This window comes from Pygocentrus nattereri, chromosome 21 (genome assembly GCF_015220715.1).
Source record: "Pygocentrus nattereri isolate fPygNat1 chromosome 21, fPygNat1.pri, whole genome shotgun sequence".
Classification (NCBI taxonomy): Eukaryota; Metazoa; Chordata; class Actinopteri; order Characiformes; family Serrasalmidae; genus Pygocentrus; species Pygocentrus nattereri.
This window is the reverse complement of record NC_051231.1, coordinates 33,956,067-33,982,892: the sequence shown is the minus strand read 5'-3', so window position 1 is coordinate 33,982,892 and position 26,826 is coordinate 33,956,067. Positions and strand designations below refer to the sequence as shown.

The 26,826-nt window shown below is 43.3% G+C and overlaps 1 protein-coding gene across 6 annotated transcripts; it reads left to right on the top strand.

Annotated features, from left to right (window-relative positions):
- The first annotated feature begins 2,302 nt into the window (after positions 1–2,302).
- Positions 2,303–26,592, top strand: si:ch1073-335m2.2 (msx2-interacting protein). 6 transcript variants are annotated; one of them, XM_017687876.2, is made up of 16 exons: positions 2,303–2,626; positions 4,939–5,259; positions 12,963–13,448; positions 14,937–15,097; positions 15,225–15,425; positions 15,509–15,660; positions 15,738–15,863; positions 16,019–16,132; positions 16,212–16,325; positions 16,414–16,514; positions 16,626–23,949; positions 24,037–24,129; positions 24,284–24,478; positions 24,586–24,744; positions 25,503–25,645; positions 26,197–26,592. In XM_017687876.2, exons 1-15 carry the CDS (start codon positions 2,544–2,546, stop codon positions 25,632–25,634), a joined length of 9,762 nt encoding a protein of 3,253 aa, XP_017543365.2. In that variant the 5' UTR covers positions 2,303–2,543; the 3' UTR covers positions 25,635–25,645; positions 26,197–26,592. The 6 variants fall into 6 exon arrangements, with proteins under 6 accessions (XP_017543365.2, XP_017543367.2, XP_017543366.2 ...); XM_017687878.2 differs by having other exon boundaries at positions 12,966–13,448; positions 25,503–26,592; XM_017687877.2 differs by having other exon boundaries at positions 14,940–15,097; positions 25,503–26,592.
- Positions 26,593–26,826: the final 234 nt, after the last annotated feature.

Below are 26,826 nucleotides of genomic sequence, written 5' to 3'. Positions count from 1 at the left end.
GATCCATGTGGTGGCTGGAGGCGTCCAGGAGAACCAGGAACCGAGAACTTGTGTTCTTCTAAACATCTCAGAAACATCAATCACTTTTTTGAAACCAAAAATTTCTTGTGATTTTTTACTGCATTCATGTTTATTAGTATTTATTTTGTTTATTTTGACCAGGAGAGCCTTTTCAGAAGTAGGTGTAATGTTCATTTTCTGTAAAGGATGTGTTAGAAATAATTAAACGCACTGAGAAAACGAGGCATTTCTGCACATTTTAAATCAACAGGTTAACATATTTGGGGAAAAACTAGTTTTGGTTTTTATTGTTTCCCAGTGTGATATGATCCCAATATGAGATTCAGTAAATAAGTACTATGGTCTAAATTCTGTTCGAAACTATGCAGAAATTCATGACGTGGCCACAAATTACTGTAAGGAGGCCCCAAGTTAATATATTGAGGAAGTTTCTCATAACTCGTGGCCTCAGTATGGTAATTTGCGTCCTTATTATAGTAATTTGCAGCCTCAATATAGTAATTTGTGCCACATGGCCACAATATACTAATTTGTGGCCTCAAAATAATAATTTGTGGGGATTAAATAACTCACAGTGCCAGTTTATTAATCTCTGGCCATGCCTTATTAAAAAATAACCTTATATTTCACCTTAAGGGCTTCGTATTATATACTAGAGAGGGTGTGTTAACATTTCTTTCCCATAGCAAATAAACACAAGCAATAACTTACAGCGCAATTTATTACAGAAAAATTCCATCCATCCATCCATCCACACACACACCCCCCCAATTCCAATGAAGTTGGGACGTTGTGTAAAACATAAATTAAAACAGAATACGATGATTTGCAAATCCTTTTCAACCTATACTCAATTGAACACACTACAAAGACAAGATATTTAATGTTTGCTTCATAACGTGCCACACATTTTCAATGGGAGATGGTCTGGACTGCAGGCAGGCCAGTCTAGTACCCGCACTCTTTTACTACGAAGCCACGCTGTTGTAACACGTGCAGAATGTGGCTCGGCATCGTCTTGCTGAAATAAGCAGGACGTCCCTGAAAAAGACGCTGCTTGGATGGCAGCAGATGTTGCTCCAAAACCTGTATGTACCTTTCAGCATTAATGGGGCCTTCACAGATGTGCAGGTTACCCCTGCCATGGGCACTAACAGCCCCCCACACCATCAGAGATGCTGGCTTTTGAACTTTGCGCTGAAAACAATCCAGACAGTCCTTTTCCTCTTTGGCCCGGAGGACACGACGTCCATGATTTCCAAAAACAGTGTGAAATGTGGACGCGTCAGACCACAGGACACTTTTCCACTCTGCGTCAGTCCATCTTAGATGAGCTCGGCCCAGAGAAGCCGGCGGCGTTTCTGGGTGGTGTTGATATGTGGCTTCGCTTTGCATGGCAGAGTTTTAACTTGCACTTGTAGACGGAGCGACGAACTGAGTTCACTGACAGTGGTTTTCTGAAGTGTTCCTGATCCCATGTGGGAATATCCGTTACAGAATGATGTCGGTTTTTAATGCAGTGCCGCCTGAGGGGTCGAAGGTCACGGGCATTCAGTGCTGGTTTTCTGCCTCGCCGCTTACCTGCAGAGATTTCTCCAGATTCTCTGAATCTTTTGAGGATATTATGGACTGTAGATGATGAAATCCCTAAATTCCTGCAGTTGCACATTGAGAAACGTTGATCTTAAACTGTTGGGACTATTTGCTCACGCAGTTGTTCACTAAGTGGTGAACCTCGCCCGTCCTTGCTTGTGAACGACTGAGCCTTTCAGTGATGCTCCCTTTATACCCAATCATGACACTCACCTGTTTCCAATTAACCTGTTCACCTGTGGAATGTCCCAAACAGGTGTTTGTTGAGCATTCCTCAAATTTCCTAGTCTTTCGTTGCCCCTGTCCCAACTTCTTTGGAACGTGTTGCAGGCATCAAATTCAAAATGAGTGAATATTTGCAAAAAACTATAAAGTTTATCTGTTTGAACATTAAATATCTCGTCTTTGTAGTGTGTTCAATTGAATATGGGTTGAAAAGGATTTGCAAATTATCGTATTCTGTTTTTATTTATGTTTTACACAACGTCCCAACTTCATTGGGATTGGGGTTGTGTGTGAGTGTGTGTGTGTATATATATATATATACACACACATACATACAAACACATATACACACATTTCTGTGATCTCATACTCCCTCCACCACAATAGTAATCGAGGACGCGCAGAAAGGTTTCGTGTGCACGCAGCTCGCTCTCGTCACTCGAGTTCACACGCTTTGCGCGTTCCTGGTTAGTGGAATTCACACGCCTGCGCGCTCCCGGGCAGCCAGTCGAGTTCACACGCCTGCATCTCAGACACACGCAAACACTCGCGTACACGCCGGCCAGGAGCCCGAGTCTTTTTCCACACGCGACCGGTCATTGTGGAAGGTGGATTTTTTGCCCCTCCGACGGTTTTTTTTTGTTTTATTTAAATAAGAGCCGTGAGGAAGCATATGTGCATGAACGGGGAACGGGGCGCGCAGGATGGTTCGGGAAACCAGACACCTCTGGGTGGGAAATTTACCCGAACATGTTCGAGAAGAGAAAATCGTCGAACATTTTAAACGGTGAGTTTTGCAAGAAAAGGGGGGGTTTCTGTCCCCCCGGCGGCGCTAAGCCAGGCTACGCTACGCTAAGCTAACGAGAGGTTTCCTCGAACGAGGCTAAACTTAGCTTCCTAGTCGAATTTTCCGGTCCACCTTAAATGGCGCGGCGCTTACACTCCGGCGCCCCGGGCACCACAATGTAACGACCGCAGCATTTAAGGTGGAACGGGAAATCCGAATCCTCGACAGGGCCTGCGCTTCGGGGCAGATTCAGCCCGCGCTGAAAAAACAAAAACCAGCCAAGAATAATCGCGTAGATTTACCACATCACGGACTCTCTGTGCCAAATTACAACCCATTTACACCCAAATGCACATTTAAAACGCACAAACGTGACTCGCGAACATTTTCGGTCCCATTTTAAACGTTTTAGCCCGCTCGTTAACTGGCGAGTCGGTTAGCTCGCTTGCTAATTTTTCACCTCGCCTTATTCGTCTTTCTTCTTAAACGATCAAACTAGTTAGGGTTTCGTTGCATCTACACAATGGACAGATTAAATTACCCCCCCAAAAATAAACCTGTGTTGGTCAGGAAACGGTATATTGTCGTCTTGCTTCATTTTTAGCTAACGTAGCTAAGCTAAGCTAACGTTAGCCGGCGAGCTAACCTCTCGCCCCAAACGAATTCGCTTAAAAACGAGTTCAGATTCGCTGTTTTAGCTCTTCGGGTCGCATAAACGAGAACATCTCCCCTCACACACAGTCGGCGGTGCAGCTCAGTTGAGCTGCGGTTACTATAAGTGCGTAAATGGCTGATTTGGGAGGTCGGCTAACGTTGGTTCTCCGCCGAGAAGCTATTTGCCATTTTGCGTCACGCCGTCCACCATCCAAGTTTGAGTCCTGAGCAGTTTAAGTTTCTCAAACTTTCAGGTTTCTGTCCCTCACAGCCCGAACCAGGGCTGCGGGTAAAGCTTAGTCAGCCGGCTGTGATGAACAGCCTATTTAATGCCTGGAGAGACTGTATGAAGTGTTAGTAGAAACGCGCACGTGTGGCTGATGTTATAAAAAATATCGACCCTTTGAGGGTTTTTAGTGAAGGGAACGGTTCTGTTTATGACCTTGAGCTCTTTATAGAACCATTTCATCCTCAAATGGTTCTTTACATGGTGAAATGGTTCTTCAGATTAACGGAGGGATATGTTGTGTGTGTGGTTTGAGAGAACCTTTTTGAAAATGGTTCTATACGTCTACGACATTTGATTGACGCTCTTATCTAGAACAACTTAGTTTGATCCTTTTACGCAGGTAGGCGAAGGTTAGGAGTCTTGCCCAAGGACTCTTATTGGTATAGTGCAGGGTGGTTACCCAGGCGGGGGATTGAACCCCAGTCTACAGCAGAGAAGGCAGAGGTGTTAACCACTACACTAACCAATACAGCACCAGAAATGGTTCTGTTATTGTTAAAAGCCTGGCATAAACAGCCGAGGAACCTGTTTTGGTGCAGTGTTGATGGAGAATATGTTGGATATGGTTCTAAGTAGACCTTTTTTTTTAAACAGTACAGAAAGGGTTCTTCCTCTGATTAAGGGCTTGACTTTGTAACAGGGCAACCAATAGAAGAACCCTTTTTGGTGCTGTGTAGAACCATTTTCTAAAAGACTTTGTATGGAAGCGTCGTACACGTTCTCCGTCAATCTGAAGAACCGTTTCACCAAGCAGAGAAGCTTTTAAGCGTGAGCTGGTTATTTGGGTGTTGATGTTTTGGTAGGGAACTCTTGTCTTCACTAAAGAACCTTTTGAAGAACCATGTTTGACGATATAGGAAAGTGGAAAGGTGAGTTGTTGGACAGTATAAGGAGGAACAGGACGTCTGCGCTTTTTACAGCATGTTCTAGCCAGCACGCTCTAAAGAATATAACTGGATTACAGTGGAGATCTCGAGGAATATATTAATGATCTTGTATAACTCGGAGGAAAGTAGCCAGCACAGTAAGTATATTCAAGAGGGAGAGTTCTGGGCTGATGCTGATGTCCGGTATTCTTCGCGTTCATGTCCTTGATGTTGATCTGTGCACGTTTATCAAATGTAGGAGACGTTTTTATGGGGTTACAACCGCTCGAATCGTCGGTGAAGTCTTAAGGGCTCAGTCTAGTGCCGTTCACGTTTCTTTTCGGACAGTTAATTGGATGTCCCGATGAGATTCCGGCGTTCGCCTCAGATTTTTCTTTTGCTTTTTCTCCACTGATAACCTCAGAGCTGATATTGGCTGTGCTCCCTCTTTCACGCTTCCTCCCTCCTCTAACGTCGCTGCTTCTCTCTGCGTTCCTCCGCAGGTATGGCCGGGTGGAGAGCGTTAAGGTCCTCCGCAAGCGTGGCTCGGAGGGTGGCGTGGCAGCATTTGTGGATTTTGTTGACATCAAGAGTGCTCAGAAGGCTCACAATGCGGTCAACAAAATGGGGGACAGGGACCTTCGCACTGATTACAATGAACCTGGCTCGGTCCCCAGTGCAGTGCGGGGACTGGACGACAACTCTCCCTCTAGCAGTCATGGGAGGGAAGTTGCGGGGTTCTCGAGGGGTGCCGTGGGGCCCGTTTACGGACCCCCGGTGTCTCTCCACACCAGAGAGGGACGCTATGAACGCAGATTAGACGGGTAAGTGGACGCAGTCTCCCTCTGAGCTGCAGGGGGACTATGGTGTCAAATTAAAACATTTTTTCCCCACTGTCAAAGGGTGGTAAGGTTTTCGGGTTAAGATCAAAAGAGAATGAACGAAGGCCATTACGTTTTGCGTAATCTAGGGATTTCCCTCTTCATTCTCTGACGCCCGACTCCGCTCATGGAATTATTAACCCTTATCTCTTTTATCGTTTTAAGAATGTGTGGATATAAGGTGAGATGAGTTCAGTATTTGGGATTACTGTGTGAGCCTTATGCTTCCTCCGAGCTGGATATTACCCCTGTGGAAAATATCCTGGTGAGTTTGGATATTATGATCGCGGGGACGTATCTGGTGAGTTTTGGATATTAGGCGTTCCCCCCCTTGCCCGAGAGTGTTGGATATTACCTGTACTTCCTGGGATCACCTGTCTGGAAGTATTTACCATGCCATTGATGGATTAAGTACGTACGTGATGTGTTTTGTTTGTTTTGGTTTTTTTTTGTTTGTTTTTCTTTTTACATGAAGCTAGTTTCATTCAAATCTACTCAAGATTCAGGTTTTTTTTTTTTTTCTCTTTGCTCAATTTGTTTTCCATCTTCCATCTGGTCATTGTGCTAACTCTGTCTTTCATGGTGCTGTGCCAACCCTGGATGTGTACTACACCAATGGATTTAGGACGAATCAAAAGATCCAATTGTATAAATGGGCATTGGATTTAAGAAAAGTCACCCGTTTCGCGTAAAAAGGTGAGGTTTGACGTTCCAGGGTCCATGTGGAGGATCCGTTGGCTGTCAGGGCCTCCTCGTTTCCCATCGTTTTCAACTGCTAGTCGTGTTCAGGGCGGGAATAGACATGAGAGATGTGGCAGAGCGGTGGATAATTTTGGAATCTGCCAAGAGAAGTCAAAGACAGAAGACCAGAAGACCTCTCGGTTGGATCGACGAAGAAACATTTCCCTCGCGAATCCTTGGATCTAACCCTGTGTTTGGATATACGAGCGCAAGCCACGTTGCGGGATTACCAAGCCTTAATGTGGATGTACCTGTCATTCAACTCAAGTGGGCTTTAAAATGGACTTGTGAAGCAGCGGCATCTGCAAATTTATGGAAGGTGCTTTGCAAACCAAAGGATTTTCTATATCGCGGCTTAAGGTGAAGGAATATCCCAAAGTCTGACTAATTTGTACCATTTGACGGAAGTAAGCTGCTGCCACAGACTGGGATTACTTTTATTTTTTTCATTTTTTATTTTTTCCCCCGATCGGCTAAAGACATCTTTTTGTCGGTTCAAGAAGCTGAACCTGAAGTTCTTTTATTCCTGTGTCCTGCCCTGAAACTGTTGTTGGGATTACTCCTCACTTGACCAGTGAACGTGGATATTTTTCAGTGACCATTGGAATGATTTTGTTTTTCTGTCCTGTTTAAACCACCCCACGAAGAAAAGGATGTATATTTTTGTACATATTTCTGCCAGCTTTCAAGAACTTAGTCAGCAGTCATATTGGGATATTCTCTTGAACGTCTTGGAGGATATTTTTATCGTGCCGGCAGCCAAAACGCCTAGTTTTCCTGTCCACTTTTTTGACCCCAGTGTTTTTTTGGCTCACACATTTGCCCGACCAAATTGTATTTGGAATATGTAGGTTCATTTACTACTCTGAAAAGGTTGGTATTGCCCTGCCTTGTGCACCTTTTGCGCTTTCTTTTTCTAACCCAGATATGCACCTTGTTTCTTTCCTCCTCTTCTACCCCCACTAACAATATAGCTTAGAGAAAAATAATCTGTCCTTGGGCAGAAAGACCTCATGGAGTCTTTCTGAGCTGATAGTTTGGCTTATTAACCCCCCTCTCCTTCTCTGTTTCTATCTTTCCCTGCTTTTGCCCTCTTGAATGTCAGTCCTTCCTGTTTTTCAGATTGTCTGCTTTTTAGTTTTATCTTTAGTCTTAGCTGTATTTTAAATAAGGGTGGGTGATATGACAAAAATGACAGAGTTTGAAAGCCTTGGTTTTACAGTTTACAGCACATGATACATGATATTCATCTGAGTTTGGGAACAGATTTAGAGATAAAATGCACCAGCTAAGCTGTAGTGGCATGTTTGATATTGATGTGAACTTTATATATATGAAGCACACACTTTATAAACACAACCAATATGAACACTTTAAAATAAAACGGAATTTATCGATGCTGTTTCAAACAAAACCATCTACAACATGGTAACTTTACAGGAGAAAGAAATATTATACTCTACTTTTAATGTAAGTCAATGGAACCAGACTGTTTTCCAAGTCATTTTGGTTCAGCATGAAATTTACACACAACATAAGTTGTCAGACATTTTCAAATGGTCAAAAACTGAAAAATGAAACAAAATGGGGATATATATATATATATATATATATATATATATATATATATATATATATATATATATATATACACACACACACACTTATGCATACACCCATATAAGGTAATAGTGCAATAGACTGATATCAGCCACTTATTGCTATGTGGATTGAGCAGTTACTGTATACTGCATGTAATTGATTTAATTTACAGTAACAGATACTAAAAGGATTAACTTAAAATGCCTTTATGAAACCAAAGGATGCTTTACAGTTCTAAATAACAGCAGAAAGGACACCCACACCGTTTTCTGGCTGCCAGGGAGAAACCTCATAGTTCATGAGCTGGTCAGGCTTAGCTGCAATGATGCAAAGTCCCCGGCTCGTGGCCCAGCTAAACTCTGCTATAATGATGCAAAGTCCCCGGCTCGTGGCCCAGCTAAACTCTGCTATAATGATGCAAAGTCCCCGGCTCGTGGCCCAGCCAAACTCTGCTATAATGATGCAAAGTCCCCGGCTCGTGGCCCAGCTAAACTCTGCTATAATGATGCAAAGTCCCCGGCTCGTGGCCCAGCTAAACTCTGCTATAATGATGCAAAGTCCCCGGCTCGTGGCCCAGCTAAACTCTGCTATAATGATGCAAAGTCCCCGGCTCGTGGCCCAGCTAAACTCTGCTATAATGATGCAAAGTCCCCGGCTCGTGGCCCAGCTAAACTCTGCTATAATGATGCAAAGTCCCCGGCTCGTGGCCCAGCTAAACTCTGCTATAATGATGCAAAGTCCCCGGCTCGTGGCCCAGCCAAACTCTGCTATAATGATGCAAAGTCCCCGGCTCGTGGCCCAGCCAAACTCTGCTATAATGATGCAAAGTCCCCGGCTCGTGGCCCAGCTAAACTCTGCTATAATGATGCAAAGTCCCCGGCTCGTGGCCCACAAAGTTTTTTTGCTCGTGGCCCAGTCACACTTCACTGCCGCTGCAGATTTCCCAGCTCGCAACCCAGTCAACTTCCCCTGAAGCGATGCAGAGTCTCTCGGCTCGTTTAAAGCGAAATCGGACATTACAAAGCAAACAAAAAACCTGATGTAAAGCTGTAGCCAAAGAGTACAGAGCGTTTTCACGTCAGACACACGTGCACATTAAGACTTGATGATTCACACAGTTGTTTAGTGTTCTGGAGATACTGGTGATCTCCATCATAAGTTAAAGAAAACTTTGCCTTTAATAAGGACACCTGCCACTTGTCCACTTAACATCTATTGGTTGCGTTCATATTTGTGCAAGAGGACTCTCTGTGGCGCTTTCATAATAAAAATTAAATAAACAACAACGCACTAAAGACGTACCCGAGTGTTTACATTTACAAAAGTTATTCTAAGTATACAAGTTTTTATTTAAGTGAGTCATTGAAAGTTTGGGGGAAAGCAGAAAATATCCCAAATTTAATTTTTTTTTCCCCATAAACAATATTGATGATCAATCACTCAGAAAAATAGTGTTTGTTTTTCGAACAAACAAGACATGAAAAGAGGTGCACAGTGAACAGAACGTACAAGAATGATGGTTCTTAGATGCCGATGGGCTGTAAACTGAAACCTCTTTTGTGGGTTAGCAAGCTAACTGTGCAGGTAAGCTTAAGGTTAACACCAAGTTAGATTTAAGATGAAAATGTAATTTGCAGCATGTGTAATGAATCCGTCCAGGTTTTATAGGATATTGGATTTTTAACTTTCTAGCTAGTTTGATGGATTGAATTTAAGTTTGGACACTACAGCAAAAATTTTAATATTGCCAAATTTCTCTGGTGGCTTGTAGTGGGGATCAATGAGATGTGAAAGCCTTTGAATGCTTTTAGCAGTTCTGTGCGTTACAGATGCCAGTTTGACAAAACATTGACAACCTAGAACTTTTGAAAAATTAGGTGATAAAATGCCGTCCTCGTGATAATTATAACTAAACCCCTAATGTTTGCTATTTTAGATATTGGTCTCTTTTTGGGTATATCTGTAATATACTTACTTGGAATTAAGTGGTTAGTATAATTGAGTGCAGCCTTAAGAGGGAAATCCCTCTAATATATCTGATTTTAAATGACAAACATTAACGAGCTTGGTTTAGTTCCCCGTCAGAAAAGCTCTTCTGTACAGCTGTGAGTAAAGAAGGTTTCATAGTTTTGATCCTCATCTGTCTCAGCAACAGTCTCTGTAGCTCAGTGATGGCAGGAATCACATCAGAGGAGCTCACACTCCCGTCTTGTTGGAGTCGTTTGATTGGCTGGTTGAACTCTAGATGAATCTTCTCTAAAGCCAGACACTGATTTTAGAAATCTTGTTCTTTGGTGCCTCTTGCTGCACATTTGAATAGACCAAACTCTCACTGTATGAAAACGCACCATCTGACTGACCTGCTGTGTGAAACGCTGCCTCTACCGACGCTCTGTCTACGAGCCGTTATCAATAAAGCTGATTCCAGAATAACCGAGTACTGAGCAAACATGCTGAGATACTGAGTAGCTCTGCTACCGCTGAGCCCTAAAGCAGGCGGTTAACGGTAGGACAGTTCGGTCTCTCTGCAGCCTGAATTAACAGTGATTTTTGTAACTTTTATAGCTCGGACAAACAGAGCAAGGTCAGCATAGATGGACTTTGGTAGGAAATGCCGTCTCTCTGCCTCCTTCTCAGAATGTTTAAAGTGCCCAGAGACTTTGTGTCTGACTAACATGGGGTCAGTAACTCTTCTCTGTGTGAGCAGAGCCTCCTTCACTGCCAGCTTGAGGAGTTTGTTCATTAGTGCAGCAGTGTAAACTCGTCTTACGTCACAGCTGGTATAGAAATGCTTGTATTGGTGAATTTTTATGAATACCCGTAAATGAGGGCGGTAGTGGCCTGATACCAGTATCAGTGTTGATGCATCCTTAGTTTACCTTATTGCTAATTGGGTCTAATTACTTTGTAAACTGTGTAAACTGCCATTCAGAAAGGTTATCAATTATACAAAAAAATTAAACATTGATGTCTTCTACTAAATGTTGCAGTCCTGGTTTTAAGCGTATCTATATCCTCTTAGTCGCAGTTGAAAGTCTTTTAGCATCTCAGTCTTGCAGAAAAAAAAATAATTGGGGGGGGCGGGGGGGGGTGGATTCAGACTTATCCTCTTAATTAAGATAGACATACCGTCACTAGTGCTATTAAACAAAGTTACGAAGCGTCAGGTACCAAGAGTAGCCATGACCATTAAATTAGGGCTGAAGTCGCTGTGCCACTTCGCCATCACCCACCAGACCCCTGGGCAAGTCACTGAAGGCGGTGTCTCAATTTGAGAACTAACACATTAAATATTATGTTCAAAATAGTTACGGCACCATTAGTGATGTGCTAATTTGACACAATTTACCCGTCTTGTGTATGTAGCTTGAGACGCAATCGAGAATTTTCAGTGCAGTTTTTCGCAGATGGGGCGAAAACACGTAACGTTCCTGTTACCATCGCTGTTTTCCACACTTTCCTTCACAGATAAACCAACTTTTCCACCTCATTTAAGCATAATTTTTTTATTTATTAATTTATTTTTTAGACATTTACGCATGCTTTCAAATTTCTAGCTTTTCCATCCAGGTTTTTAACACACATTTTCAAAATTCATGTAAGTGCTGGATGGAAAGCTCTCATGTTTGATGTTCTACATTCCAGACTGTTGTTGAAGTGGAACTCGACCATATTGCCCAGCCCTATTTCTTCTTCCCTCAGGCTGCCAGTTATTCCTGCTTTGTAGAAGTAATTTTGATGGAACAGTTTAAATAAATTGAATTGTAACACGTTTAAAGCACAGACACAGGAAAGGCTTTAAATTTGGACCTTCAGTCATATCAAACCCTCTTTTAGATGTGGTCATGTGCTTGTGTGATTTATATGTAAACACCAGTCAGCCATGACATTTAAAGCCTCCTCCTCGTTTCTACGCTCACTGTCCACTTTATCAGCTCCGCTGACCGTATAGCTGCACTCTGTAGTTCTACAGTTACAGACTGTAGTCCATCTGTTTCTCTGATACTCTGTTACCCTGTTCTTCAGTGGTCAGGACCCCCATGGACCCTCACAGAGCAGGTACTGTTTGGGTGGTGGGTCATTCTCAGCACTGCAGTAACACTGATGTGGTGGTGTGTTGGTGTGTGTTGTGCTGGTACAAGTGGATCAGACACAGCAGTGCTGTTGGAGTTTTTAAACACCTCAGTGTCGCTGCTGGACTGAGAACAGTCCACCAACCAAAAATATCCAGCCAGAAGCGTCCTGTGGGCAGCGTCCTGTGGGCAGCGTCCTTTACATCTACAAGGTGGACCGACGAGGTAGGAGTGTCTAATAGAGTGGACAGTGAGTGGACACAGTGTTTAAAAACTCCAGCAGCACTGTTGTGTCTGATCCACTCACCACCGAAATAGTACCTGCTCTGTGAGGGTCCATGGGGGGTCCTGACCACTGAAGAACAGGGTAACAAAGTATGTACAGATACAGATGGACTACAGTCTGTAACTGTAGAACTACAGAGTGAAACCATACGGTCAGTGGAGCTGATAAAGTGGAGAATGAGTGTAGATACAGGGAGGTGGTTTTAAGGTTATGTCTGAATGGAGTGTTTTTTTTTTTTTTTTTTTTTTTTTTTTTTTTTTTTCTTTTTCTTTTTCTTATCCTTTGTATTTTATTCAGCCTTACATACATGCACACACAAAGTGAAAGGAAACGTATTCAGTGTTTGTTACTAAAGCCCATGTGTGCATTTAAATTGCGTTGTGCAGGGCAGTTTTGGGAAATGTTGGTTAAAATCTGACCCATGCCCCAGTGGGTTTTAAGAGAATGTGAAGTGGTCGTTACACAACTGTGCAACAGTCTTGGACCAAATGCAAAAAATATGTGATTTATTTTATTTATCTGGGTAGTAAGTGTTTCTTGCTAAAATAAGCTTTTGTGATAAATTGACATTTCCAAACCAGTCCACAAAGTACCCTGGTATTTGTAGTCCTTCCAGTACCTTGTTGGGCCAATCGGACAAGTTTATCGTCAGTCCTTCAGTAAATCAGCTGCATCCAGAAGAGGAAGTGTTATTCTAACCAGCTCACACCTTAACAAAAGCAACAAACTGAAAACTTACGGTGATGTAAAGAATTTTTGCAAGCAAAAACACACTTACTGCCAAGGTAAAGAGCTGAAACAGTTTTTTTGGATGCCTTACTTGGAAGACTTTTGCACAGTGCTATGTTATATTTGCATGAACTGATGAATTGGTTTGTTTTTAGTTAATGTTGAATATCTGTTTCCTCTCCTTTCCCATCTCTTTCTTTCTCTCATTCTCGCAGCAGCTCAGATAGTCGGGATCGAGCGTACGAGCACAGTCCTTACGGACACCATGAACGTGGCGGCACTTTTGATAGGCCGCGGCACTACAACACTGACTATTACCGTGACCGCACCATGTTTGCCTCTGGGGTCGCCTCCAGCCCAGCAGTTAGTGCAATTAGTGGGGGATTTGACACCCCAGAAACTCATTTTGAATCCCGAATCCGTGATCCATTCACCTTGTCCAGCTCTGCACGCAGGGACCCATACCGTGACGATAGGGGGCGCCGCGTTGATCGGACTTACCACCATCGCCGCAGCCGGTCTTCTCACTCCTCGCAGTCACGGCACCCTTCTCCCCAAAGGACCACCGGGCAGACCCCAAAAACGCCCCACTCACCTAAAAGATCGGCCGTCTCTCCTGGTCGAGGTCCACGCTCGCGGTCCCGCAGTCGATCATCCAGTTCGGACTCCGTCAGCAGCACCAGCAGCACTGGCAGTGGCAGGTAGTTACGGTTTTGAGGAACTATTGTTTCTTTAAGTCAAAGGCATCAGGCACAGAAAACCATATAGGTTGCTGTCATTTAGTAGAACCCATCAGGTTCTGCAGCGTGTAAAGCAGAATTTCGTGAAATCAGGGCACCCTGCTGTTGCAGCACTGATTGTTGTCGACAGTGTTTGTTGTCCTGTTCCTATTCTGCCAGTTTGGTACTTGGCAGCCAAATCAACCAGAAGCAGTAACTATTCTGCATCGTACCATGTTGCTATCATTGCTATGTATGGATCTAAATCAGTGTCACTTGAACCTGAAATGATGATACTTAAAAATTAGTAATCGGATGTTCTTGACAGTTTTAGATATTTAAATGTACTGAGTCTGAATTGAGCCTTTTACAATTCAGGACGTTTTTTGAAAAAACTAAAATAAACCAGATGTACAAAACTCAGGTTAAAAGAGTACCCTGGGTATTTTTTCTGAATTTTGTTGACTGGAATTTCACCATCATGCCAATTAGAGGTACTGCATTTTGAACAGTTCTTTGAGTTGTTTTGTGACCTTTTTTTTTATTTATATATATATATATATATATATATATATATATATATATATATATATATATATATATAAATATAAATAAAATTTTGAATTTTCAAGAACTGAATTTAAAAGGCACATTGAGGTTCAGTATATTCAAATATCTAAAATGCAAGAACTTCAAATGACGCTTGCATTCAGGTTCAGGTGACACTGATGCCATAGCCATGTTAGCTACCGGCATCCTTCAAGTCTGTGTTTAGCTTTTAACATGAATGGCATTGTAGTAGGGTTTAGCTATGAACAGTATGAAATCCAGCTTTTACTTTATTGGCACAGACTGCACAATAATCGAAACAGTATATGTCCTTCATTTCAACTTGCAATACTACTGCAGCAGCAGTAACTGATAGGCCGGTGATCATATTTTTGCATACAGTTCTAGTGGGAAAACTGCCATAGTTGTACACATTTGATTAAATTGTTTTATGACCAAGTCACCAGAGATAAAACTGTAGAACTTGTGAATTACACTTGACATGTTTGAAATGCTCTTGTGGACATGTGGCTATTAAAATTGACTAGATGTGGTGATACATTTAGCCTGTAAACCACGTGGCAGGTCAAGTGCCAGTTAAACGGTTTGTCAGTAGAAAAGAACAGGTTAGTGCTTTAATGTTGTAACAATAACAAATGTGAAACTTTCTGTTACGTTTGCAGCCTAGGAACGTAACAGATTTCATAGAGAGCGCTCTGATGTGTTGATGTTGGGCATTTCACTGGAGATGCTGGAGTGTATGGAGTAAAAGAGCCTTCCTTCAAAATAGTAAAAACCATTCAGGCATCAGCAATAAAAAACAAGCTTTTGTCAAATGATAGAGGACTGGAAATTGGGTTTCTTTGTACTGCGTTAGTGTCTTGTTCTAAGGTGACTTACCTTTCCCCTGTCTTCTGGTAGCAGTGACTCAAACAGCAGTTCTAGTGAGGGGTCTCGAGCACGCTCCGTTCAGTCTGCAGCCACCCATGTTCCTGTTGCACCTCCTCCGTTGTCTCTGGACTGTGATGAGCCACGTCGGAGCTTTGGCATCAGGGTTCAGAACCTTCCTGTGCGATCCACAGGTTAGTACCCAAAATGTACCATTCATCCGTTGATCCTAGCACTTTGGCAAAGTCAAGCCAAAGGTGTGTTCTTTGAGCTACAGCTTGTTGTATGTAATGTAGTTAAGTGTACCTTTGTTGTCCCCAGACACAAGTTTGAAAGATGGACTTTTCCATGAGTTTAAGAAATATGGGAAGGTGACATCAGTACAGATACATGGTGCATCAGAGGAACGTTATGGCTTAGTCTTCTTCAGACAGCAAGAGGACCAGGAGAAAGCTCTTAGTGTGTCCAAAGGAAAGCTCTTCTTTGGTATGCTGATCGAAGTGACTGCCTGGAATGGCCCTGGTGAGTACTACGCAAGTTGGCCAGTATTTGCAGATTTTGCAGTCGGATACTGGTTAGTTTAGCTATATCTCTTTTTCTAATAGAGACAGAAAGTGAAAACGAGTTTCGTCCCTTGGATGGACGGATAGATGAGTTCCATCCGAAGGCTACCCGAACATTGTTCATTGGAAATCTGGAGAAGACGACAAACTACCAGCAGCTTCTTGATGTATTTCAGCGCTTTGGCGAGATAGTGGTAAATACATTTTTTCCTTGCACTTGGTTGACTTACACTGTTTTAAACTTTCCTTCTAAAATTTGTCTTTTTTTCAGGATATCGATATTAAAAGGGTTAACGGCGTTCCACAGTATGCCTTTGTGCAATATTCGGATATTGCAAGTGTTTGTAAAGCCATCAAGAAAATGGATGGGGAGTACTTGGGTACCAACAGACTCAAGGTATTCATCTAGTTTACTATGTCATGTAAAAGTAACTAACAATGCCAGGTTAGGGAACGTCACACAAAATTAAGCCTTGTGCACTCTTTGAATTACAAAATGCCAGGATTTAGGTGCTTAAAGTTTTTTATTTGGTAATGGGTATTCTTTTGCAGCTTGGTTTTGGGAAGAGTATGCCTACAACTTGCGTGTGGTTAGATGGCTTGTCAGCTAACATCACAGAACAATACCTTACACGACACTTCTGTCGATATGGACATGTGGTCAAGGTAATTATTTCCCATATATGTTTTGCTTGACTTTGCACTGTGTGTGTTCTTGTTTGCTAACTGTTGAACAATTTTACAGGTTGTTCTTGACAGAATGAAGGGGATGGCTCTCATCTTGTACAACAACACAGATTTTGCACAAGCTGCTGTAAGAGAGACCAAAGGATGGAAGATAGGTGGCAATAAAATTAAGGTAGTTAAGTTTCCCCCTGCATTTTATAACTGTGCTCTAGTTTTAATGGATGAAGGTATTGATAATTGTATATGCGTTTACTCTACAGGTTGATTTTGCCAGTCAGGAAAGCCAGATGGCTTTTTATCGCTCTATGCAGGCATCAGGACAGGATATCCGTGACTTTTATGAAATCCCCTCAGACAGAAGGTACACCTGTGACAAGACTTCTCAGATATGAGAATATCATGCTTTAGTGCTTAGGTGACTTCTGACAAAAATGTTGACTAATGTTGTTTTCTTATCCTCTCTCCTTTTTAGAGATGAACGAAGACCTCCATATCATGAATTCTCAGCAGAGAGAGCGTATTATGAAAATGTTCGGACACCAGGAATTTATGCTGAAGATCCTCGGCGAGACTACCCTGCCCGCAGTCGTGAACGTTATACGGAATTAGACCATTACCAGGGTGACCACTATGACCCACGTTATCATGAAGATCCTCGAGAATACAGAGATTACCGGGACCCTTTCGAGCAGGATATCAGAAAGTACAGCTACATTCAGCGCGAACGTGAGCGAGAACGTGAACGCTTTGAGGCTGACCGTGGCCGATGGAGTCCATCCCATCAGCGTCGCCCTATAACCCCCTCTGCCTCCCCATCACCATCCGACCGTGTCTCAAGGGAAGCAGAGCGCCGTGTGTACAGGCACTCGTCTGAGAGAAGTGGAAGCTGCAGCTCTTTATCGCCAGCACAACCTCAGTTTGAAAAGCCTGAAAAGTCTCCAGTGGATTACAAGACAGAGAGTCTGGAGAGAGAAGTGGAGCAGGCTGAGGCAGAACGTGTAAGTGGGGCAGAGAAGAACAAGCGTGGCAGGCGCAAGGAGAAAACAGACCGGGAGAAGGGTGAGAAAGCAAAGTCAAGAAGAGGGAAAGTACCGTCTCCGAGCATACCTCGTGCTGAAGCAGACAGGGAGCCTAGTTTGGATTCTAATTCTGGAAAGATAAAAGTTTCTGATGTAGATGGCTTAGAAAGACCAAGACATAAAGGTGACAATGAACCCTCTCCTTCTGATCCTGTTTTGCGCCTTGAGCCACAAAAAGGAGAAAGACTTGATCAAAGTAAAAGTGAGCCAGTGGACCGGGATTGCAAAGGAAGATCAAAGAAGCACCTAAAATCCGACCCTGCAAATGAGGTGAAAGAGCCTCTTTTGGATTCTGACAGGCTTGCGGCACGAAAAAGACGTTTTGGTGATCCCAGTTGCAAAACCATAAGACAGAAAAGAGGTCGTGTTGAAGATGAACAAACTGGTGGAGTAAGCCAACCTGCAGACTTTGGGGCAAATGCATCTTTCACAAAAGAGGCAGAAAACGATGCAAAAACATTAGAAAAAGAGGCACAAAAGAGGGAACATTCTAAGTCCAAATCCGAGAGGATAGCTCACTTTAGTCAAAGAGAAGAGTTGGATCCCAGTATGAGAGTTGAATTTCAAAGCTCATCTGTACGACAAGGAGAGCATTCCGAGACTAACTTGGAGTCTCTGGATTCAAAACCTCAGCCTGGACCAAGTATACCTAGACGAGTGTCCAAAGATGGAACCCCAGAGAAGGACAGCAAAGGCAGGGAAGAATATTTGGACATTGATCTTTCCCAGAGTTATCGCAAGCAAATGGAGCAGAACCGAAGACTTCGGCAGCAACTCCAAGAGCCTGATAAACCAGGAAAAGCAGAAACTCCTCATTGTGTAGACACAGAAGACTTAGAAAACCGTAGCTTGGTGCATGAGGTAGGCAAGCCACCACAGGATGTCACTGATAACTCTCCACCAAGTAAGAGCAAGAAACAGGAGCATTTTGATTTGGATGTTGGTGCCAAGAGAGAGCGTGTATATAGAACTTCCCGACCAAAAAATGAAGAGACAGACTGGAACAACACACATTCTCCAAGGTTTCAGCATGCCCCCCAACATGCAGAGGATGAATATACAGAAGTCCCCCATTTAATTACTGGTAAAGAAGTAAAAGAACTACCTAAGCCTGAGGATAATGCCCACCCAGATACGGATGTTGCAGTTAAACGGGTACATACCTCACAGATGTCCAAGCAAAGCACACCTCTCTTAGATGAGCAACAGAGGCGCTGGGAGAATCGTTTAAAGCAGGACTTGTTGCCCGATTTTTCAAGGAGCTCAGAAAAACGACGATTAAATCGTAAGTTTTTGGAATATGGACTTTGGCCTGATTTGGAGCCTGGTGAGGTACGCTCAGATTCTGAAGAGGATAGAGAACACAAACCAAACTCTCCTATGCCCTCAACCTCAGTGTCCTTCCCAGAACGCCATCGTGGAGACAGATTATCAGATTCCAAGCTAACCACCTCATTGGAGAGGAACAAATTTTATTCCTTTGCACTTGACCAGACAATCACACCAGATACTAAAGCTTTGCTGGAACGTGCAAAATCTTTGTCCTCTTCAAGGGAGGACAATTGGTCTTTCCTGGATGGTGACTCCCATTTTGCTAGTTTCAGAAGTAGAAAGGATACAGAAAAGGTAGAGTCAACACCACGACCAACACCATCATGGTACATGAAGAAAAAGAAAATACGAAGCGAGTCTGAGGATAAAATAGATGACAGAAAGGAAGATCCTAAGCCAGAAGAACAGGAGCGACGAGAGCTCTTTGCCTCTCGCTTTCTTCACAGTTCTATCTTTGAGCAAGACTCAAAACGCCTTCAACATCTTGAACGAAAACATGAAGATCCTGAACATGGTATGGGATACCCTAATGCTCAGCAAAGTCAGACTGAAGGTCAGCCTGATTCTGAGCCAGTGGTACTCTTCCATGATCGCTTTTTAGAATTAACTAGGCTCCAGCAACAGAAGGGTAAAGAGAAGTCTGAGCAGGAATCCAAGAAAGATGAAATTGTGGATGGAAGAGTCGATGAGAAGTCACAGGAGGAAGAAGAACCAGCTCACCAACGCAATACTGTTGAACCTAATGTGCAGCAAGCAGAGATTAAACCAATCAGCCCTGCACAAGCCCCTCAGGCAAGCCCTGCTCAGATACCTAATGTAAACTCTGCCCAAGAAATTCAGGTATCGGCACCTGTCTTGACAGTTAAAGAGATGTCACCACTGCTTGAAGCAAGTAATGTCCAAGTTCCTTCACCTAAGCACCTTGATCCTCAAGTTAAAGAAGAAAAGCAACCTGAACAGATTTTTACAACTGCTTCATTTTCCCAAGAAACATCTGAATCAAATGGCTCAGAATGCCAGGAGACAAAGCCTTCAGTGAGTGAGGTAAAAGTAAGTCCAACTAATGATGTGACAACGCCTCTTAACAGAGATGTTGAGCAGTCCTCTAGTAATGATACACATACTGATGACACACCAGTGTGCCATGAACCAAAACCCGAGCCACAAGCAGAACTCCCTGAACTACAGAATTCCCCATCCCCCATGATTATAGATGAAACGGACAAATTAGAAAAATCTGAACCTCTAGATACAGGAACTGAACCTCCTGTCAAAGAGGTTGACTCAAAGTGTGTTGACAGCTACCCTGTGGAAGAACCAATCTCTCCCCCACCAAGGTCAAGAAACAAGAAAGCCAAGGCTTCACCTACAACACCAGTAGCCCCTTTGACCTCACCAAACACCCCAGATAAACAGAGCACACGCAAGAGTGAACGCATTGATAGAGAAAAGCTTAAACGTTCATCTTCTCCAAGAGGAGAGTTATCTAAAACTGTTTTAGATAAGTCAACTGGCAAGTCTCCCATCCATAGCGCTGACACAGAGCAGTCTGTAGAGCAAAATGTACCCCCTGTAAGGGCAAGGCGTAGGAATGTGCGTTCTGTTTATGCAACTGTAGTTGAGGGTGAATCTGCCCCACAGACTAACAAGGATGTTGAATCACCGCGCAGTGCACGCAAGCGTGGTTCGGACAAAGAGAGTTTAACACAGCAGCAGCCTGAGCCAGATGTTCCTACTGCACCAGCAACTTCGAGACGGGGACGTCCACCTAAGAATCGACGCCAAGGAGAGGATTTTTTGTCTGGAAAGAATGAACGGTCAAAATTAACTGAGACCAAAGAGACAGATGCAAATGAATCTACTAGCAATGAAGCGATCACTAAACTAGGCAAAGGCAGACATTCCCCATACTTACACAAAGCTGCAAATCAGGGAACTACTTCTGTGTCTGGAGTTGGGAAGAAAGTAGATAAAGTATCTGAGGTTAGTATTCAAAAGATTGATCCTTCTGAGATGGATGTGGATTCTCAAGATGGCGCTAACCAGCATGATGGTGATCCTTCAGGTGAAAATGAGTCGAAAGAAGAACATAAACCACCAGGAATTTCAGAAACGAAGCAAGAAAAAGACAAAATAACCCAAATGGATAAAGGAATTGGCAGCCAAGAAAAACTTGATTCTATTCAAGAACACTCTTTGGATAAAAGTGGAAGAACAAAACCAACTCGACTAAGTCGAAACTCAAAGCTAATGACTGAGGATAAATCTCTTGGTCTCAAAAACCTCAGAATCAGGCTTGATGTGACTGAAGTAAAAGTGAGGCTTCAGACAGGGGAGAATGAATCTGGGCATGATGATTCTTCCAAAAAGATTCCGGTAGTTACCTCCCCCAAAGATCATTTACAAGAACCTAGGTTTGAAAAAGATGTCATGGGTGATGGTGATACTAAAGAAGACAATGTAATGGCTGCCACAAAAGTCAGAGATCCTCCTGAGGCATTATCCCGTGAATTGGAGCTTGAACAAGCAGTGGAAAATATTGCCAAGCTTACAGAAGACCCTACTCCACTTCAGTTTAAAAGCCCAACAGAGGTACAGCCGCCTTTATCTGTTCTTGTGGAGGAGCCTGTGCATGAACCTGAAGAAGACAAGCCTGCTAATCCTGCTAGTGAAACTGAGCTTGCTGCTGCTATTGATTCCATCACATCTGAAGACATGTCTTCCAGTCTGCCACAAGACCAAGTCAACTCAGTCATAGATTCAGACTCGGATATTCAAACTTTAGTCCCAGATGTTAAAGTTGATGAGCGCAACTCTGCTACTATTCGGGAGGAGACTTCAAACACAGGAACATCAAGAAAAGGGGGTAAAGGCAGAGCAAAAGCCCAGAAGAGGGCCAAAGGCCAAAAGGCCAATGTGACCAAGAAGGAAGCAAACAAAGAGGTGATATTAGAGACAGAGAGTCTCCCTGTTAAGTCACTTGAAGCTATACCCAAGTTACCAGCGGTCACAGAGACTTCGCCACCAGCTACTGCTGCTGTTATTACTCCGTCATCTAAGCAGGATATAAGCTTAACAGGTAATGTTCCTGATGTTTCAAAAGCAACAGAAGTTCCTCTTAAAGAACAGCCTGACCTGCCAAAATCATCTGGGCCAGCAGCTAACAAGAGCCCAACATCCCTCAAACCTCAGCCTCATCCTTATGAGTGTACATCCCCCTCTCTGTCTCCCACAAGTATTTGCTTGAAATCCTCACATCTAAGCAGACTTCCGGTTTCTCCTACAGACCGATTGACTCAGCCTAAAGAGGCTGCAGTGCTCTCTCCTTCAATAACACCATCAGCTCCATCAGATAATCCAACATTACTCCCTGACTCCTCTCCCAGTGACACTAACACCAGTGATCTGCGTAAAATTCTTTCAAAGCCAAGAAATATTCCAATTCCAGATATTGCTGCTGCGCCTGGAAGCATGCATACAAGGGAGAGTGATGCCAAAAATGCACATGAAAACAGACAGGCCTCTCTTTCAACCCAACCTGTAGTTCGACCATCAGCCTCTTTACCATCCCCAGAGACAAAGCAAGTTTTTAGCGAGAAGTCTGTGATTTCTGTCATTGCTTCCACTGCTACCTCTGTCATCAGTCGAGTTTGCAATCCTTCTGATTCTGAGGAGAAGCCTAGCATTCCAATGGGAAATCCATTTATGGACAAACCTCCAAAACAGATGTATCAGCCCAGCATGGATGACAGTAGCACCTATCATGGCCCAACAGTTGGAGAGGAGGGTGGAAATGCAGGTCGCTATATAGTGGATAACACCCCCCTGAGTACAGGCCCTACTGCCGGCCTCAGGGTGAATACTTCTGAGGGAGTAGTAGTACTGAGTCACTCAGGACAAAAAATTGAGGGACGACAGCGGATTAGTGCCAAAATCAGTCAAATTCCACCACCTAGTGCTGTAGACATTGAATCCCAGCAGCTAGTGTCCATGCCCCAGATCAAACAAGATCTTTACAGTGCCTCGCAGCCAGCTACACCCAAGGGTTCCCTACCTCCATCAGACCATGGTCATTCTCTGAAATCGCAGCCAAATGTCCCTTCTATTAAGTCAGATTCTGGACTAGACAAATTAGACACATATGCTCCAGTTCAAAGTGGGGTTGTAAAAAGACTGCAGCAGACTGGGCCTTCACAGGTAATGGGTTTCCACCACTCGGAATATGGTATGGTGATGAAGCATCCCAAGAAAGAAGGAAATGAGCCTCTCAATGTGGAAAATGTGAAACCTGCCTGGGTGTCAACTATAAGTCCTGCCATAAGCCCTCACCTACCCTCTCCAGCTGGTAATGTTGGTTTCATACCAGGAACACCCACGGATAGAGCCTCTTCACATATTCAGTCAAAACAAGAACCACGGTCCCCAAGGAAGTCTGGACATCCCCATTCTCCCTTTGTGTCTTCTCCCATTGGTTCATCGTCTCCCAAAGGTGTTTCTATGGTATTGTCTACTGGTTTGCCCACAATGTCTCAGTATGTCCCAAGTGTACATCATTCCGAACAGTCGGTGATCATGCCTCCACATAATACGCATGGAAACCTTGGAAGAATGTCACCTCACCGTGTAGCTCAGACCATTCCCATTGGTCACCTTTCTCAGGGAGATGTGAGAGTTAACACACCCCCACTATCGATGATGAGCTATGGCATTCACTCTGAGGGCCTTCCCTCAACCTGGCCTCCTGGGCAGCAGCGCCCCACATCTCCTCAGGCTGTGGGGAACAGAGAGATGGTACTCAAAGTCAATCCTGCCAATGCAAGAGGCCACGAAGGAGGTGAGGAAGAGGCAAGACGTTTTCACCAAGCACTTGGAAGGCCACCAGCTACTCAGCTGAAGCCGGAGTCAATACCAGCAGAATACCGCGGGCCGATTCACAGTGGACTGCCACTGGAAAGATTTAACGTATCACCAAGAGACATGCGAATGCTTATGCACCATCAGCAAGGGGAGCGTCCAGCTTCAGAGCTTCACCAAGGGCACCTTGCTGAAGCTGTTGCTCCAACCTCAACTCCAACCAGCATTACTGCGTCTCTGTCCCCACGGGCACATCTGTTACAAAAGACTGTGGCCGAAAAGGATCCTTTGAAGCAGTCGGAATTGAAGAGGACTACGTCACCCCCTGGTAAAGATGGAATGATGGGAATTCGGAGTGCAGTGCCTTCCATGGCCTCTCCTCAGCGAGTACAGCTGATTCCCTCGGGGCCTGTTCCACCCTTTTCTGAGTATTCAACTATGTACACCAACCTGCGCACTGTCCACTCCCAGTTTTCTGAAAGTTCGCCTTTGGGGATGGCCCAGCCACCCCGTAATATCACACCCTCACAGGTAAGCTGAGCTTGAGTGCTGAGGTATTTAAGCTGCATGTTTTATATTGGAGTCAAACTAACGTTTAGTTGTATTTGTGCATCTAAGGGTATTCAAGAATCTGACCACAGCCAAGCACCGACTGAAGGTAAAGTGGAGCATGTTGGACACCAGCAAGTCAACATGGTGCAGCTTCTGACGGTAAGAAGGTCAAATGTGTAACTTGGAAGAGTTGTAGGAATTACTTGAGTTAACTGGATTTTGCAAAGTCCATGGAGTTTACAGTGTATCTCGGCTATGAGCTTTTTTTTTTTTTGGGACTATAAATTTATGCAATTGTTTTTCCCTAAAACAGAAATACCCAATTGTGTGGCAAGGCTTGCTGGCACTGAAGAACGACACTGCTGCAGTCCAGTTGCATTTTGTTTGTGGAAACAAGTCTCTTGGCCTACGGTCACTTCCTGTCCCAGAGACCGGCGCTCTCCTCCGTATTGTTCAGAGGATGAGGTTAGAGACACCACAGCTTGAAGGAGTGGCCCGCAGAATGACTGTAAGTTCCTAATTCAGTTAGTATGGGTATAATTTAACCAACCTGCAGATATTTAAAGAGAGCTGGGAACTTCACCGTATGTCTCATTGTTTGTCTTTTGCCTGTAGGGCGAGAGTGATTTCTGCCTCTTGCTGGCCATGCCCTGTGGTGTAGATCAGGAGGATGTGGTGAACCAGACGCAGGCCCTCAAATCGGCTTTCATCAACTACTTGAAGGCCAAACTGGCTGCAGGCATCATCAATGTGCCCAATCCTGGCTCCAATCAGGTGTGTGTGGTGAGCAATGCTGCAGGAACACCTGGTTACTTGACACCTTCACAACAGAAGCGCTTATCGTGACTGATTGCTTATACATGCATTTAATAAACTGATCATTTCTGCAATTTCCCTCTGGGATCAATAAAGTATAACTGCAGAAAATCAGATTTTGTCAGTAGCCCGATCAACATGTTTACATGGTCTTGAGTAATCAGATTATGGGGAAGCTCTGGGTCAGCAGGAGTCAGAGAGTAATCAGATTCTTTATTATTATTATTATTAATAATAATAATAATAATAATAATAGACTAAGAATATTAAAGTCCCTTATTTCGTGTTTGGTTTCAGTGCCGCTCCAAAAGTGTTTTGTTGCGTCTTGCAGCATCCGCCGTCTGATCTCGCACAGACCGAGAAATCCGATATCCGAAATTATCTGATTACCAAGCTAAAATCCAGCCTCTTTATCGGGTTTCTTAATCAGATTTCTTGATCGAACTATGATCTTTTACATTTTGAATAATCAAAATTACCGTGTGAATAATCTGATAACTGCAGGAATCGGATTATGATCGGATTATTGAGTGCATGTATACGCACTCGCTGTTGTTGCAAGCCTTGGTTCTCTGAAATGGTAGCTGTTTATAAACATCCTTAACGCTAATGTTTCTTAATGCAACAAGAATCGTTTCCGATTTTGTGCTATTTCTGTTGTCATGAAATTTTTTATGTAATGAGTCTTACCTGCTCTTTTTTCCTCTCTCTCCTAGCCCGCCTACGTGTTGCAGATTTTCCCTCCCTGTGAGTTTTCGGAGAGTCACCTTTCACGCCTCGCTCCTGACCTTCTCAGCCAGATCTCCAGTATCTCCCCTCATCTTATGATCGTCATCACCTCCGTGTGATCCTACTTTCGGTTAGGCCAAGCTCTTCACATCAACACTCACCTCTACTCTACCCGCCACCTTTACAGATATTTGCATTTACAGCCTGGAGGGACTCTGATTTCTGGAGGTTTAAGTGTTGTTTGTCTGGAATTCTACCTTCTACATATCAGCCTTTAACTCTAGCTTGTCTTTCCTCTGGTGGCCCTCTGTCTCTCCGAACAACTCAAGGATCTGTCTGTCTGCAACACCACTCCAGATCATGTACAAGCTAATTTCACCATTTCTCTGCTGTATTTGTATTTATTGGTGAATTTTTTTTTTTTTTTTTTTTTTTTTTTTGCGCTCATGGAAATTCTTTGGGAAATCAGGATGTTTTTGAAGAACAAGGAAAAAAAAGAAAGTGACTAACTGGACACTAATTTTTTTTTTTCTTCATTCTTCAGTGATTCAGTTAATTTTTTTAAAAAAGATGGAAAATAGACACCATTGTAACAGACTAATGGGTTTTTAAGTAGTCATGCACATTCATTGGTCGGTGCTCCTTCTGGAGAAGAAATAACGCTGGGAATGTATGTTTCAGGGGATCTTCTCATCAGCCTTGCTTCGTCACTCACTTTGCTAATCCAGATTACGGCAGACTCATCCGTCGGCTCAAAACAAACAGCTGCAGGACTCTGGAGATTTTGGATCGCAGGACTGTATATATTTTAAATATTTAAAACCCTGGCAAGTTGGCTTAAAACCCAGGAGAGTTGCCCTTTATTATTTTCAACCACGGAACTAACCACGGAAATCTTTGACGGAAGAGATGAGCGGAGAGCATCAACACAAAACCGGACTTAAATTTGTGATGTAAATACTTAAAAGACTTTTGGGCTGGCAGCTCTTGTGAGGGTTTGTTGTGGGCACTTCAGTTTTTCTTACTCAAATAATAAAAAAAAAAAAAAAAAAAAAAAAAGATCCAGAAAACTTGAATCTAACAGTCATATGCTCTCTCTCGTTTCATTGTTTGTGTTAATTGATCCTCCATGAGAAAATCATTTTGTGTGAAATAAATGTCTCTAACCAAACAAAAACATTATACTAATACTTCTGTTTTTTGGCGTAAACAGAGTATTTAATCTGCGCTTTAATGAATTAATGATTTTAATTTAGCTCTCTAAAAGACTTGGTCTTATATTTGAATGCTGGCCATTTGTCGTCAAATTGA

Bases quoted from the DNA above. Each gene is read 5' to 3' on its own strand.
- si:ch1073-335m2.2 (XM_017687876.2), top strand. From the start codon at position 2,544: ATGGTTCGGGAAACCAGACACCTCTGGGTGGGAAATTTACCCGAACAT. The intron at 16,133-16,211 runs GTAATTATTTCC...ACAATTTTACAG, and splicing joins GATATGGACATGTGGTCAAG to GTTGTTCTTGACAGAATGAA. The intron at 16,515-16,625 runs GTACACCTGTGA...TCTCCTTTTTAG, and splicing joins GAAATCCCCTCAGACAGAAG to AGATGAACGAAGACCTCCAT.